The sequence below is a fragment of the Eulemur rufifrons genome, chromosome 16 (genome assembly GCF_041146395.1).
Source record: "Eulemur rufifrons isolate Redbay chromosome 16, OSU_ERuf_1, whole genome shotgun sequence".
NCBI lineage: Eukaryota > Metazoa > Chordata > Mammalia > Primates > Lemuridae > Eulemur > Eulemur rufifrons.
The window spans coordinates 51,181,583-51,198,490 of record NC_090998.1 but is presented as its reverse complement, the minus strand read 5'-3'; the positions used below and the strand labels follow the sequence as shown (position 1 = coordinate 51,198,490).

The window sequence follows — 16,908 nt, the reverse complement described above, 5'->3', positions numbered from 1 at the left end:
CCGGGACGTGTTGGCTCCCGGCGTGCAGTGCGCCCGCCCTGGGCCCGCCCTGCACGGAAGGCGGAAGTGTGGAAACTTCCGGTCGGCGGGATCCTGCGGCGTGTGCGCTTCTGAGCTTCTTAGGTGAGTAAGTGCGTGCCTCCTGGGTCCAGTGAGTCGTATGACTTGCCGCCCCTAAAGAATTTGGTCTCAAGTCTTGACGCTCGCTGGCCCAAGCTTGAGCTCCGGTGCGGCGGTGCAGGCCTCAGTCGAGGGCAAGGGTCCCCGGTGGTCTTGGTGGCGGAACTCTGGTGCACTGTGTAAAATGGAGCCGTCCGCTGTGGTCCGTCCCGCTAAGCTTTAGGCTCTCAAGGTTGTTTACCTCAACCCTTCTGGCCCTTCACAAGGATTGGGTTATGTTGAAAAAGGAGCAGAGTGAGTTTGTGATTGTTAGCGTTCAAGAAGTGTTACTCAGCTAGTCATCCATTAAACAAGTGTTTATATAACTTCCTATATGTAAAGCTGTGTGCACTGGGGGAGTCCGTTGACAAACAAGACCTCCTTAGCCTCTGCCTTCTTGGAGTCTGTAGTCCACGGGAGAAGGGGTGTGTGACAGAAAACAAACAAAATAGTTTCAGGTTTTAACACGTAGTAAGTAGGGACCTTACGGATGTCAGAGAAGTGCTTTCTGAGGTACTGAATGAAGGAGCAACACTTGGGAAGAGCAGTTCAGGGGCATAGGAACAGCAAATGTGAAGGTACTGGATTGGACATAGTTTGGACTTTTTTCACATATGGGTGGAGCTTGCGGTGGTGTGTAATGGAGAATAAGATGAGATACAGTTAAAGGCGGCAGGGGGCAGAACACAAATGACCTTGTAGGTCTTGAATATACGAGGGGTAAGTCATTAAAGAATTCTAAGAAAGGCGTTGGTGTGCTCTAAGTTTTTTAAAAAAGTTAACACACTCACCACCTTGTGGAGAATTTAGGCCTGGGACTGAGGAGTGGGAAGAAAACAAGAGTGGAAATAAGGAAATTTAAAGTAGTTAGGTTGGCTTGAGAGGGTGGATAATGAAGGTTGGGGGTGGGGTACAATCATTTACAGTTTGTATGCTGTTGCATAAATGTAAGGTGATGATGCATTTCTAGGGAAATTAAGTTTCTGCATGTTGTAAGGAAACTCATGGAGCTTTCAGAATTGGCTTAATTTATAGTTGGCCCTTGACCAAGTTTGATGTCGGGTTCTTGTTATTTAATGGCTGTATGTGCCATGTTGATCCTCACATAAGTTACACGTGAAGCTATCATAAATGTGAACAGATTGAAGCATTTTCCCTTCCATTGCTTCTGTTTTGTAGAGATACCCGTTGGCCTGGTTTTCTAAGGATTTGCTTTATTTTATTTATATGTATACACACATACATACATATACACACACACACATACATACACTAAATATTTACTTTTGAATGTGTATTTTTGTTAACGTCCAGGTAAAACATGGCTAAAAGCTTACGGAGTAAGTGGAAAAGGAAGATGCGTGCTGAAAAGAGGAAAAAGAATGCTCCAAAGGAGCTCAGCAGACTTAAAAGTATTCTCAACGTAGACAGTGATGTTTTAATGAAAGATGTTCAAGAGATAGCAACTGTGGTGGTACCCAAACATTGTCAAGAGAAAATGCAGTGTGTGGTGAATGATGAGAAAGGTGAGTCCATGTGCTTCGTTTAAAAAAAAAAAAATTCTATCAGTTTCCTTTTGTGATTCTTTTTACTTTTTTGACTCTCCTTTACTACCCACACCTGCTCCCTACAAACCTGCCATCTCTTGCTTGTTCCATAATAGTAGCCTTTTTACTTCTCTCTTCTTCAGCTCTTACTCCCTTCCTAGTTCCATATCTCAACCTGTATGATCTTTTTAGAATACACATCAGATTATATCACTTCTGTGCTTCAAACCTCATTGTCTTCCCATGAGCCTACCAGAGCCTACTAAGTCTGTCTGTTTCTAGTACCTCCCTAAAAAAACCGCTTACCACCACAGGCTGAAATTTTCTTTCTTTTTCTTTAAAAAAAAGATAGGGTTTTGCTTTGTTGCTCAGGCTAGAGTATAGTGACTATTCACGGGTACAATCATGGTGCACTACAGCCTCGAACTCCTAGCCTCCATCAATCCTCTCATCTCAGCCTCCTGAGTAGCTGGGATTACGAGCGTGCGAGTTTCCTTTTGTTTGTTTGCTTTGTTATTTTCCCCTCAACAGGATATTGTAAACTCGTCTATGGCCTTACCACCCTGAACATGTCCAGTTTTGCCTGATCTCGGAAGCTAAGCAGAGTCAGGCATGGTTGGTACTTGGATGGGTGAACATTGTAAACTCCATGAGGGGAAAGAGCTGCTTTGTACCATTGTATCCCCAGAACCTAGAACAGCACCTATAATAATCATTCAACAACTAGTTATTAAGAGGCTGTTATATACCAGGCAGTATTCTAGGTACTGTGGAAACAATGATGAATGTCTAATATAATGTCAGGTACTAGATAATAGACCTTGTATACCACAGTAAGGTCTCAGGGAGGGACGTCCCTCACAACAGATATTAAGGTTGGTGATGGATATACCACGGCATGGTTGTGCTGAGCTTCCTGCCAAGTTTCCTGTGAATAGATCTGGATCTCTGGATGTTATCTGGATAGAAAAAGTATGGCAGCCCCAGGATGTGTCCATGTCTTTCTTCCTCCATCAAGTTCCATTCTCAGTTCATTAGAATTTAGCTCAAGTTCATTAGAAATGGCCAATCATTCCTAATCAGTTCATTAGAAGTATGAGTGCATTTATTGGCTCAACTATTATATTTTCTTTAACTCAGGTATCACTTAATATGAGAAATATTCTTATAACTCACAGAACCTTATATCTACTAATGTACTAACTCAAAGTTGTACATCCTAAATGTTTCCTATTTAATTTTACTATTCCAAAGAAGGACAATCATGACAGCATTCTTTAGAAAGTTTCTCAGTGTCCTTAGTTACTCACAAACACTTCTTAGGTCTTCTGTGGTTCTAGGTCTTATGTGGCAGCATGTGTCTGATTCCATCACATTTGCTGTAAGGAGTCCTGAGAGGATTAGTCAAAGAGCATTCCACAAATGTAGGGATTTTTTTCTTCTGTGGTTTCAGACTACCTTCAGTTCTGATGTTTTCAATACATTAATAGCCTTTCACAGGATTGTTTTTCCATACATGAGTGTTAATAGTTTTTCCATCTTTTTATTCAGATGACATGAAAATGGAGACTGATATTAAAAGAAACAAAAAGAGTCTTCTAGACCAGCATGGACAGTACCCAGTATGGATGAACCAGAGGCAAAGAAAAAGGCTGAAGGCAAAGAGAGAGAAAAGAAAGGGGAAAAGCAAAGCAAAGGCAGCGAAAGCAGCGAAGGGTTTGGCCTGGTAGACTCTTAAAAACTTGGAAAGTGTGACATGGGACAGATGTTTGATGAGAATGTATACATTGATTTCAGCTCCTACTAAGAAAAACTTGGCCTGTTTTCTTCAGTTTAAACCCAACATAACTCTTGAAGTTTATTTTGGGAACTTTGAATAAAATATTTTCTTTGGATGAAAGCTATACTCATATTTTAGTTGAATGCTGCTCGGTGTCCAGGTGTTATCAGACATCCAAATTCTGCCAAGTATTAATGTGGTTGTGATTGTTCTTACAGCTTGTTAATTACAGTAAAGATAAAACAAATGATATTATACTGACAAATAAAGAATGAACACAGATTTAAAGAAAGCTATTATGTAATCGTATCACCTAAAAACTTAACAGTAGGTCTTATAAACAGTTACTTGTTTGGAGTTTTGATTTTGTATGATTCAAAGTAAAATATATTTTGTGTGTAGATTTTGAAGTTTAATCTTTTATTTCATATATCCTTAAGATTTTCTAGTGCTAAAAAGACCACATTGTTCAATTTTTTTAAAGTCATAATTTTAGGTAGAATATTACCTTGTACAAATCAGTGTGCTTTTTAGGAAATGAGGACAGCTCAGATTTTTCACGGAAACTAATGTTCTTCAGTGTTAATATTGTGTATCCTAATATATAATGCAGCATTTCTTAGGATGTGTTCTTCGCAATCAATTTATCCAGACACTTGGTTAAAAAAAAATTGTGATCACGTCAGTTTGGGAGATGCCACATATTTGAAAATTCACAAAAGGTATTAGCTTAGGATTAGTACAGTTTTATGGAAATCTAGAGGTAAAGACACCCGTTTAACGTTAATTCTTTGAAACTAATTTTTTGAGAAATAGAATATACTATTGGAAATGCTGGTGTAAGGACTTTTAGTCAAATCTGTCTTGCTACAGTTTGCTAATTTCACTCTTATTTAAATTTAGTTAAACAATCTAAACTTAGCATTCCCTCTGGAATTTCACTGTAATCACGTTAACCATTTTATATGTTAACCAGAACAATTCAATATTTATTGAGCGCCTATGTGCCAGGGACTTTTCCAGGTGCTAGGGACACAGGGAACAAGATGGTATCTGCTGTCATAAGGCCAAGAGCTGTGCATTTGCTCAGAAGAGGATGTTAACTTTACAGGAAAACCAAGTGAAAGGTGAAATACACTAGAATAAGGTCACTTGGTCATGAGGGTCACAAACTTTGTGCCAGGCACTCTGCTAGGCTGAAAAAGGGGACATGACACAAATCTTGTAGGAAATCTTAATCGGTGAAATTTAATGCCAGTAAACTCTTGACATTATTTTAATAGGCTTCTCTCAGTTTACTCAATAGCGCATTGAAAAGTTAGGAGATAACTTTAAATATTTATAATAAATTTTATTAAAAGCTAAAAAAGAAGATGTAAGTTGAGTAATGGATGTCACTCGTGGCCTATGTCAGCTTTTGGTATAGTTATGAATAACAATAGCATTTGTTAGGGAAAAGTGGATACATAAGATGTTTATTCATAAAATTAAAAATTATATACATTTTTCCATTAAGCCACTGACTGTCAGCCTAAATATACTAGCTGGATTATTTACCTTTTTTTTTTTTTATCATAGGAATTGTCTACATTAGTGATGTTATATACTTGGCACTTATTTAAATTTTGGCAGCATTGTCAGGTATTTTCTAACTGGATTTTCTTTTAAGTGGAAGTGAGAGACCAAGGCCAGGGATATGTTCGCTTTTTCTGTGCCTGATGACTGCCACGGTAGTGGCTGAGCTTTCATCCTGGGCCTCTCCATGTTAGTTAGGATGTCCACTTAAGTTTGTCCAGTCAGGATTTAGTTTAAAAGTTAACAAAATCAAAAAGCAAAACACTACTACCATAAAATTTATTTGGGAAATCATGTTCTTGAGTTTCATACAGCCTTTGGGAAGGTATCTACTAAAAAGAAATGGCCTTACACGGTGTTGTGAGTAGCCTCTAAGGCACTGAGTTCCTGAACTGCACTGTCAGTAAGATTTTTCTCCCCACCTCCACATTTTGGCAAGAAATTTAAACTGGCATTTTATAATTAATGCTGGAGTATGGTCACTTCTTCATCACTTTACTCTTAAAGATTATAAATTGAGAAGTATAGAGTAGTCCTTTAATCTTTTAAGTAGTTAGCTTATCTTTTTGAAATTTGTCATCTTTTTATTTGACAGATGTTTTCCAGAGAATTGCTGTTGTAAAACCACCAGATGGAGCTCAAGCTAAATACCAAATCATTTTTGGTATTAGATTGAGCTAAGTCACATTAGGAATGGAATGTAACATTTTATTTTTGTTTTTAAATAAATCAAAGTTAAAATATCATTTTAAGGATAATCAAAATTTCTTAAGTTGTTAACTCATTTAATTCATCCAGCAATCCCATGAGTTTGGGTACCAATATTATGTCTGTTTATACATAGGGAAACTGAGGCATGCAGGCCATATAATTAAATTCAAATTCAGGCAGTCTGGCTCCAGAGTCTATACTGTGACAATGCCATTCTGCTTCTCAAGGATGTGCAAACTTGCTAAGAGAGAAAGGTAATTTTAGGGTAGAATACCTATTCTTTGGTTCAACCCATGATGGATTAGGCTGACGCAAGCTCAGGATTACGTAAAGAGCAGGTTTTAGTATAGAAGTGATTTACAGAACCCTCCTCAAGTCTCTAGGCCTGAGGCAGAATTGAGGTAACAGTTCGCTAGGAATGTGCTGTCCAATCGGAAAGGGGAAGGTGTAGGCCGTGACCAGTAGTGCCCGAGCTACTAATCAGTGAAGAAACGAGAACTGCAATTGAATCTCAGGTAAAATGAAGTAGTGATTTTGACCACATCTTTTGTCTACTGTCACATTAATATAGGTACATTATTTCTTTTCTCACTATATAGTTCACATGCTGTATAAAACAAATACGCAGCAATATCTATTTGCTTATCAGGAAATTTGGATGTTTCCAAAATTTGGATCTACATATCTGGGATATGGTTTATAGGAGTTGGAGAAGAAAAAATGGCCATAAATGACTTGATACAAGTATCTGAAATGGACTGGTGGCAATGGTGAGGGGTGGCAGTGTGTAGTTTAGACTAGTGAAGTGTTAGCCGCAAGATAAAATTAGGGGGAATCTAACGAGATCTCAAGGAATTGCCAAATTTATAAATAAATTGAGATGCAGATGTTGAGCTGTTGACTGATCTTGCTAGCTAAGTGACTAACTTCTGATGCCATCTGGCAGAGTGATTCAAGTTTATGCTAGGCACAAAATATATTTCTTTTTCCCTATATTTGCCAGCATATAAAAACACCATTGCAGCAGACACATACCAATTTTACAAGGAAACATTTGAGGGTGAGGTGGGACTGTGAAGTACTTACACCAGGTTAAAGGCCACTCTGCTGTCCCCAGGGGCCTATCAGGTGGCCAGGAGGGCCAGGCCAGGTTTGGGCCTGCTTACAAAAAGAACTCTAACTCACCAGCAGACTGGTTTCCCTGAGTGCACATTTGGGAATAACACCAATTGGGTATCGGACAGAGGTGGGGGCTGGGGGGAAGGGATGGGTGTATACCTACTTTGCGCATTGCCTGGGGAATGGACACGCTTGAAGTTCTGACTAGGGGGATGGGGTGGGGGGAGAGGATGGGTGCACACCTACATGATGAGTGCGATGTGCACTGTCTAGGGAATGGATACACCTGAAGCTCAGACTCGGGGGGATGGGGAGGCATGGGCAATATATATAACCTGAATGTTTGTACCCCCATAATGAGCTGAAATTAAAAAAAAAAAGTCACCTAAAAAAAAAGAAAGATAAAATATGATATACCTGTATATGGCACTTAACATGAATGGAGTTTGTAGGACTGGACGTTGCCCTGGGTGAGTCAGTGAGCGAGTGGTGAGTGAATGTGAAGGCCCTAGGACATCACTGTACACTACTGTAGACTTTATAAACACTGCACACTTAGGCTACACTAAATGTAGAATATTTTTTCTTTCTTCAATAATAAACTTGGCTTACTGTAACCTTTTTTACTTTACAAACTTTTAAATTTTTTTAAAAAACTTTTTGGCCCTTTTGTAGCAACATTTAGCTTAAAACACATTGTACATCTGTACAAAACTATTTTCCTTATATCCTTATTCTATAAGATTTTCTATTGTAGAATTTTTTACTTTTTAAAATTTCTGTTAAAAACTAAGACACAAACACACACATTATCCTAGGACTACACAGGGTAAGGATCATTAGTAGTATTGTCTTCCACCTCCACATCTTATTCCACTGGAAGGTCTTTGGGGCAAAAATATACTTCGAGCTGTCATCTCCTATGATATCAATGCCTTTTGGAATATCTTCTGAAGGAACTGCCTGAGGTTGTTTTACAGTTAACCTTTTTTTTTTTAATAAGTAGAAGGAGTACACTCTAACAATAAAAAAGTATATAGTATAGTAAATATATAAACCAGTAACATAGTCATTTTCATCAAGTATTATGTATTGTGTATAATTGTATGTGCTATACTTTTATATGACTGGCAGTGGAGTAGGTTTGCTTACATGAGCATCACCACAAACACGTGAGTAATGCATTGCGCTTTGATGTTACGATGGCCAGGATATCACTAGACGATAGGAATTTTTCAGCTCATTAGACTCTTATGGGACCCACCAGCTATATGTGGTTCATCATGGACTGAAATGCTGTTATGCAGTGCATGACTGTACTTTAAATCATCTCTAGTTTACTTAAAATACTTAATACAATGTAAATGCTATATAAATAGTTGTAATACTGCATTATTTAGGGAATAATGACAAGAAAGAAGTCTGTACATGTTCAGTACGTATGCAACCATCCATTTTTCTTTTGAAAATTTTTGATCCCTGGTTGGTTGAATCCAAGGATGCAGAACCCACAAATATGGAAGGTTGACTGTACTTGAAATTTGGATTGAAAGCTGTTAAAGTCCTTTCCAGCCAAGAAATGTCTTGTAGGAAGTCATTGTATTTGAGATGTATTGTGCTTATTTTGCTGTACATAGTTTCTTGGCACTACATGATTGTAGACATAAGTACTTTTTTGGTGGAAATAACAAAATATGAAATCTTCTTAATTTTGTTAATGTTGAGTCTGGTATTCATTCTGCTAAGTCCCACTTTAAAGTATGGGAAAACGTTACAAACATCTGCTTTAAACAATGAATGGGATAAAGTCCTTCAAATTTTAATTTAAAGAATGGCATAGTTTTATAATACATTAAGTTTTTAATATGCACAATGTATTTAATTTCCTAAAGCAATGAATTGTCTTGGCATTATGCTATCTTATGAAACACTTTCTTACTCTCACATTGTGTCTTTATAGTTTTCAATATCAGCAAAACTCTTAAATAGTCTTAGTTGGGTGTTGTGTATCATTGTACAGTAACTGCTAGTACATATGGTATTTCTGATCCGTGTAATAAAGTACATTTGTCATGTATCTTGTGATCTGCATACCTTTCAGCTGTTACTTCATAAATCTGTTCCATCAGAGAACTGCTTTGTACAGCAACGGTTGAAGCTGCTTTTAATAAACTAATATTTTGTGTCTTTTATATGTAATCAACAGGGAGTATTATAGACTTGTGCCTCTGTGGAGAAACATTCCACTAAACTAGTTTTCTCTTGACAATAATGGGAAAAAATAGCTTGGGAAAAGCACAGATGTTCAAGAACATATGTTGTTTGCTCCTAAAAGTCAGCCGAAGATCTTTTGTATTACTCCGGATATATTTTTTTTAATGCTTTAGAGAAGAAACAGTTTGAGATATGTGTTGGGGAGAAAATAGTTACAAATTTCACTGAGAGACCAACATTGGGTGCTGTTTGTTCAAATTCTAAAATGCCTCACCTTGCTCACACAGAGGTGATGTTCTTGAGCAAAGCTGTAGGCAGTTGTCCAAAGATGGGTCGTCCCCACGTGCTTCTCTACTCAGACATAAGAAGTCTGCTCTAGTTTTATGTCCCAAACTTCAAATTGGCAGTGTCTTCACAAAAGCAGGTATTTAGTAATTCAAGCAAAAAGTGACAGCCTATATGCCCCTTTGCTCCTTGAGTTATCAAAGCTGTTGTTTTTCTTGAGCTGTAGAAATTTGCTCAATGAGTTAGATCTTCACAGACTCAGCAATTGGTTATTGGTAAATGCATAGGAAAATGCTTAAGAAAAAGGAGTTACATGCCTCAGGTGAGGTTGGTATGGACATCCTTTATAAGCCCATGAATCTTTAAGAAGAGTTGCCGTAAAGAGAATGGGAACCAGCTGTTCCAAATCTCCACTGAGGAAACGGGTTTTAACTGTAGCAGAAAGGATTTAGGCTAAATGTAAAGAAGAACTTCCTGAATGTGAGTGTTATTTAAAGCCAGGTATGGATTAAAAAGAAGCTGTTGAGTTGTCTCTGGAGGAGAGATGGAGTGGGAGAGAAAGAAATGGAAGGGGTCAGGGAGAGAGATTAATCCCCATTTAATTGAGATGGCTTAAAAGTAATACTGCCCAATGGTTCTGAGTCCTTTATTCTCCTTTCTCACACCCGCACCTTTAGGTTATGAGGTTCAAAAGGTCAGAACTGAAGAGTATACTTTAGTCATTAGAACCAAAGTACTAGAGAACCCCTAGGTCCTTTCCATATAAATTTTAATTGAAAGGAAATGCTAAAGTGTGACCAATGAATGAGGAAACTGATCCATGGTTAATTTTCCACCCTCTCAGGGTACACACTGAACTCATAGCGCCAGGGAGGGATTTGACATTGAGCCATTTCTGGAAAGGCAAGTGGGTGGTAGGCTGAGACCACTTGGCTTGGGGTGCTGGAGGGCTGGAGAGTGGGGGTGGCTGCCAAGTCATTCCTGGGCATGTGTCAGCTGACCATTTTGACAAGAAAATCTCCAGCAAGGCCAGAGGCTTGCAGATCAAACTTGGTACTTGGAATTCCAGGAAGCAGAGACTGGGAGGACAAGAAAAGCGGACCCTTTTCTTTTTCATCCCTCCTGTCTATCACTGTACCTGCCCCTGTCTCCATTTGGTACTCTCCTCTCATCTCCCTTTTCTTTGCATCCTGTCACTTTTTGTATTTCTCTTTCAGTTTGTTTTTCTTACATGTTGCTTTTTTATTGTTTTTTTAAATAAGGATTTAAAGCTGTGTAAGTCAAATATTTGTTAAAAATCCCACCAAATTTAGTTATAAATGGTTTTTGTCTGTAAATGACCCCTAGCGTTTTTCTTTGTGGCTGAGTGATGGTAATAGAAATCGGTTTCCTGCTTCTGTGCTGTTTCTCTTCTTCACTTTGTCTTTCTCTCTTCCTCTGCACTTCCCTTTTTTCCCCTTTCTGCCCTGACCTCTTCTGTGTAGGTCCTACTTTAACTTTCTCTGCTGGCTCAGATCACTGCCCTTCTTGCATTCTCGCTCTACCTCCCACTGCAGTCTTTCTAATTGTTATGCTTTTCTTATGCTTCTTTTTCACCCTCATCTTCTAACATTAACTGGATGCAATATGAATAGGAAAAATGCTTTGCAGCAGGGCTAGGTGCTAGGGCTTGAGTGTGTCCCCCAGAATTCGTGTTTTGGAAATTTGGTCCCTGGTGTGGCCTTGTTGGAAGGTAAGTAGGTCATTAAGAGGGATTACAACCACTCTCAAGGGACTGGGTTAATTATCATGGGAGGGAGTGAGTTCTTGCTCTTGTAGGACTGGATTAGTTACTGCGAGAGCGGGTTGTTACAAAGCCAGGCTCCCCCTCATGTTTTGCTCCCTTCACACGTGCTTGCTCGCCCTTCCTCCTTTCTGTCACACTATGAAGCAGCACAAGGCCCTCACCAGATGTGGCAGCCTAATCTTGGACTTCCCAGCCTCTAGAACTATAAGCTAAATAATCCTCTTTCCTTTATAAATGACCCAGTCTCAGGTTATAGCAATGGAAAATGGACTAAGATAGTAGGCAAATGGGCTGGCCATTTTTTTGGTAAATAAAATTTTATTGGCACAAAATTATGCCCACTTGCTTATGTATTGTCAATTGCTAATTTGTGCTACAAAAGCAGAATTGAATAGTCATGACAGAGATTCTCCTGTGGTCTGCAAAGCCTGAATTATGATCTGGACTTCTAAGAAAAAGTTTGCTGACTCCTGCTTTAAAATACTTTCTATTCATTAAATGAAGACTTTTGTTCTTTATTTGGAAATTCATGTGAGTTGGATCTGTTTTATGTCTCCATCCTCTTGCATTTTATATTTGAAAATTCCCCCCCCCCCAAATTTTTTACTTAAAGGCAGTTGTATCCAAAAGAAAAATGGCAATTAAGCTTATTCTCATTGTGTATCAAAGCAAGGGCGGGTGGAACCACAAAGTTGCCGTGTGTGATGTGTTTGTGTGTTTAACTGTGTTTCCAGTGTGCCACCTCCAACTGGGCTCCTTTTAGTCTTTGGATTTAAAAAAAAAAAAAAAGATGGTTTCATTGTAAAGCTTTTCACAAATCTCATAGCTAACTTTTCCTTTAAGTCTACAAACCATTTTTGAAAATGTCAAATGCTGGAGAAAGAACTGTGTTTTAATTTAATATGGCACCTAGAATACTGGCACATGTAAAGGCATTCCAATTTATTTTGATTTGGTGGGTGGTCTAGCTGAAAATGTTTTACACAAATACACTTACAAGTTGGTTTCACGAACATGAAATTAATATGAACTAAAATAGTCATAGCATTTAAGGCTGGAAAATATTTTAGAGATCACCTATTTTAGTCCTGTGCTTCTTAATAAATGAGGAAACTGAGGCTGATTTTAGTAGTTTGTGGCACAGTCCAGGAGCCCAGGTCTTTGTATTGAAGGACCAACCTTTTTGAAATCATGAATCAGCAACAACTAGCCACACAAACGGTAACATTCAGACTAAGGTCAAAATTAATTGTATTCTTTTCTATAGAAAGAGGGGCTGCTAAATAGAACTGTTGTGTGTGACTGGTGACCTTTTCTGCAGGTCTATGTCTGCTATAGTTATCATAATAACCAACTCTTTCCCTTTGGTAGTGGTGCCTCTTTGTTTCACAGGTAGTATAACATCTCTTAACTAAAACAAAACAAAACAAAACAAATCAAAACAAAATAACAGTAATGAACCTCCCTCCTTCCCCTATGCCCCCCATAAAAGTCCAGAGTGGTTTTTCTTTTGTCTTTACCCTTTTCTTCTAATTCATCCTGTGTGGTTGTCAACTTCTTTTTCTTTTTATAGCTTTTATTATTTTTTTTCTTATAAAAGTAGCATATGTATGTTGTAGAAAATTTAAAAACCCAGGAAAGCATGAATGAAATAAAAATCATTCATAATCCAACCACCCAGAGAATGTGTAGCTGTGTGTATATTTTCATAATTATCTTAACACTGTATAATTTTATATCCTGCTTTCTTAACTTTATATTATGAGAATTTTTTTCCCATGCCACTGGAAATTCTTTAAATGTGTTGTTTGAAAAGTTCTCTCATATTCTGTCTTGTGCTAAACTATACATTTTCTTATTTGTCTACTTTTGAACATTGATATTTTTTCCAAAATATATACTTTTTTACTATTAAAATACTTCTTTGTAATATTAATGGCCTCAGGTGTAAATCTAATCCTTATCTGATTCTATGCTTATGGAAGGGTTCTAGAAGAATATGAACATTTCTTAAAAAGACTCCTTATCCATGTTGCCAAGACTGCTCTCCTGAAAGGCTGAAACAATTAATTATCTTTCCAGGAGTGTGTGAGTGCTTGTCTGGGGCACCCTTGGAGGGCTGTAAAATTTAAGCCTTTTAAAACATTCCTTTTAATAGGTCACCCTCTTGCTAGGAAACTTCCCAGGGCTGCAAGATCACATCTAAGCTTCTTAGGTGTACTCCTTCCATTTCCTCACTTCCTACTGATTCTCCAACCACTTCAATCTGGCATCTGCCCCCAGCTGTCTGCCTGGAGGCATCAAGGAAACAGCCCTGGACTGGACTAAGTGCCAGGAAACTAGAGTTCAAATCCCAGCCCTGCCACTTATTCGTATGTGACCTTGGGCAAGTAACTTAATTTCTTCGAGCCTGCATCATTGGCTTTAAAATGGAAATCATAAAACAGACCTTGATTTGTGAGGCTCCTGTGAGATAATAATATGTAAGAAATGTTTTTAATCTGTGAGGCACTAGGTAGACGTTAGGGCGTGTATTGTTATTAAGACTACTCTTCGGGGCAGTGTGGTAATTATTAGTGTCGTTCAACACATATTTCTGATTCCTTTTAGGCACATGGTGGAATTTCACTTCCCCACCCCTTCATTTTGATGTGGCCACGTGACTGACTTTGGCCAACGTGCTATGCGTGGCAATGGCTCCTGCACTTAAGCGTTGGAATTTTTGAGACCTGGGCCTTTCTCAGCCACTCTCCTGACCTCTCTCCCATGGGGAAGAAAAGTGCTGCAGATGCTCATTGCTCCACGAGCCTGCGTCCTGGAGAAAGAGCATCACTGTGCAGAGGCACCCCCAATCCACCAGGGACGGAAATGTATCTTGAGCAAGCGTCAGACCTTATTTTTTTTTAAAGCCAGAGATTTCACATGAGGTTGTTTGTATTTGGACTCTAACCTAGTAATAAAAGCCTCTCCTCAGTCCTTTTTTCTCCATAGCATTTGATGTTATACAGATTCTTGAAGCCCTCTTTTCCTTTGACGTCGTGTCATTAACCCTCTTGGTGTCCTCCTTCTTCTCTGAGGACCCCTGAGTGCCCACTGCGCTGTCTTCCTTCATTTTCCGCTTCAACACGGATGTGGGAGAAACTTCTGACGTCATCATCTCCTTTTGGCGTATGCTTACTTCTGCCAACGTCGTTTACTCTCACAGCCTTAACTATCACGTCTCATTAACCCTGTGGGTTTGAAAAAGGTGTCCAGATTGAGGATCACTGATCTACCCCTTTTTCATGTCTCGAGGGCAGGGACTCTAGACTGGAACAGATACCTGGCTGGCTCCTCCCTTGCTTCTCTGCGAGAGACTCCCTCTCTGCCTCTGTTTCTGCATCTAGAACATGGAGATCACTGTAGTCCCTGACCTCACAGGTGGTTGTGAGGAATAAATAAGAAAATACACATAAAACATATTGGAGGCCTTGCACACAGTGATCTTACTACAAATGGTGGTGGGGGTTGTGTTGTTATGTGTCTTCTTATCTCCTTCCCTCCCTCCCCATGTTCTACCTTCATCTTCTGGTAAGATATGCTTAGAAATAGAAACCCCATAAGAAATATTTGTTGTGGGTCTAACATTGTATTAACGTCTAATATCAGGAGTGAAAAATTGGTACCCTTGCCCCAAAGAGACTTTGTCTGTACAGTGTTTGCTTTGTTTTTGGTTGAATTATTGCCTGTAGGTGGGCCAGGCACTCCTAAATTCTCACGGTTATCCTCACTCCCTTTTGTTTGAAACACACTTACCTGCCTGGTCGTGGGAGGAAAGCTGCCTTAGGTAAATCTGCTCTACTCACGCTCAGCAATCTCTTGTCCCTGCACCCTCCAGAGTTACCTCAGCTTCCACTGCTTTTCCCCCAAGACAATTTTTTTTTATTGTGGTAAAAGAGACCTAACATAAAAATGTATCATTTTAATCACTTTTAAGTGTACGATTCAGTGGCATTAAGGACATGCACAATGTTGTGGAACCATCGCCACTGTTTCCAGAACTTTTTCATCATCTCGAACAGAAACTGTATCCGTTAAACAATAATTCTCCATTCCCCACTCCCCCAGTGGCTAACCCCCTAGTATCCATCATTCTACTTGCTGTCTCTGAATTTGACTACATTCAGTGCCTCATATAAATCATATAAAATTTTCCCTTCTGTGTCTGGTTTCTTTTACTCAGCATGATGTTTTCAAGGTTTGTCCATGTTGTAGCATGTACCAGTATTTCATTCCTTTTTAAGGCCAAGGAATATCCCACTGTGTGTATAGACCACATTTTGTGTATCCATTCAATGTACACTTGGGTTGTTCCACCAAGAACATCTTGAGGTCCACAGTTCTGGTTCATCCAATTTTTCCATTCTGAGACAACTTTTCCTTCTCAAAACTCCTTTTTTCTGGTCTACTTCTTATCTGCCTCAAAGTCTTATATCAAGTGACAAAAATATTGGGGATGGTGGGCAGCAAGGAGCAAAGGGAGAGTTCAGAGACCATAGAGGAGCGATAGTGATACAGTTTTCTTTTTGTAAAAAAAAAAAAAAAAAAAAAAAAGAATGATTTAAAAAGATATTTTTGGTAAATAATTATAATCATGACCTAGGCTTCACATTTCTTAGTAGCTGATTTCACATGTTTTCAATACTTTTCAACTGTTACAAATAGCTTTTTTCGTTTGGAAAGTTGGTGGTGGGATATGTGCAGAGACCCTCAATGCTTTACTTATGCTGACATGGGACATCTATTATTTTGTTTGGTGATTTAACTTCTGAATTTTGGGGGGTTGTATCTTTTACATTTTTGACACTATATTTTAAGTTTCTCTAGGGAGGAGACCATTCTATGGTTTAGTATATCCAACATTAAGAGCAGATAAAGAACATACATTTTTTAGAGGACTCGATGCATATTTGGCCTCCTTAAAATGTTTCCTTTTCCTTTTTGTTTTTTCCAGCATCATCCAACAAAATATGCAGATAGTAGTCATGCTGTAGTTTACTACTTAACAAATTGGATAGTTCCTTGATTCCAGCTTTACAAAGTGCCTGCTATTTTTTTTAATATTTGACAGTAGAATATTTGAAATATCCTTCTTCCCTTATAACTATTGACATTCTAATGATATATTCACCACTGATCTTGAGCTAGCACACAAAGTTATCAATTTATAACAACCCTGCTAACAGAGAAAAATATTTCAGAGGCAGAGGATGAAGTTTTTTCTTACCAAATTTTTATCTTTCTTTGTGGGCCTGTACTAGTTTGCATCACTGGTTTTACATAGTAGAATATTTTAGCATGTGCTTATTATAGCATCTTAACTCCCTGAGATTTACCAAGGACAAATGTGATCTTAATATCATATTGTATTTCGCTTCTCAGGTTTGTTTAATAACCTCAGTAGTTATTTCTAGTTGTGATTCTGTTTCCTTTCTAAATGTGTTAATAAAATGCTTGCATTAAGATTGGCTCGACTCCAGAATCCGATATGGTCATGCTTCAAGTAAGTGATAAAACTTGTGACAATATAGCACTTGGAGATGTTTGGATGCATCCTAACTATACAAGTGGGGAAACTCTTAGTTCCTTATAGAGTTAAATTAAGGTCAGACCTGGTTTCCGACACAAAGTTCAGATGTATTGGCAGATCCCCATGCTTGCATTTATTATACTGTAATTTGGGGCTTAAAGAG

At 38.5% G+C, this 16,908-nt stretch overlaps 1 protein-coding gene across 1 annotated transcript; it reads left to right on the top strand.

Annotated features, from left to right (window-relative positions):
* Positions 1-77: 77 nt before the first annotated feature.
* LLPH (LLP homolog, long-term synaptic facilitation factor) lies at positions 78-3,787 on the top strand. Its single transcript, XM_069490803.1, has 3 exons — positions 78-123; positions 1,474-1,685; positions 3,258-3,787. The coding sequence occupies exons 2-3, from the start codon at positions 1,481-1,483 to the stop codon at positions 3,434-3,436; spliced, it is 384 nt and encodes a 127-aa protein (XP_069346904.1). The 5' UTR covers positions 78-123; positions 1,474-1,480; the 3' UTR covers positions 3,437-3,787.
* The last annotated feature ends 13,121 nt before the right edge of the window (positions 3,788-16,908 follow it).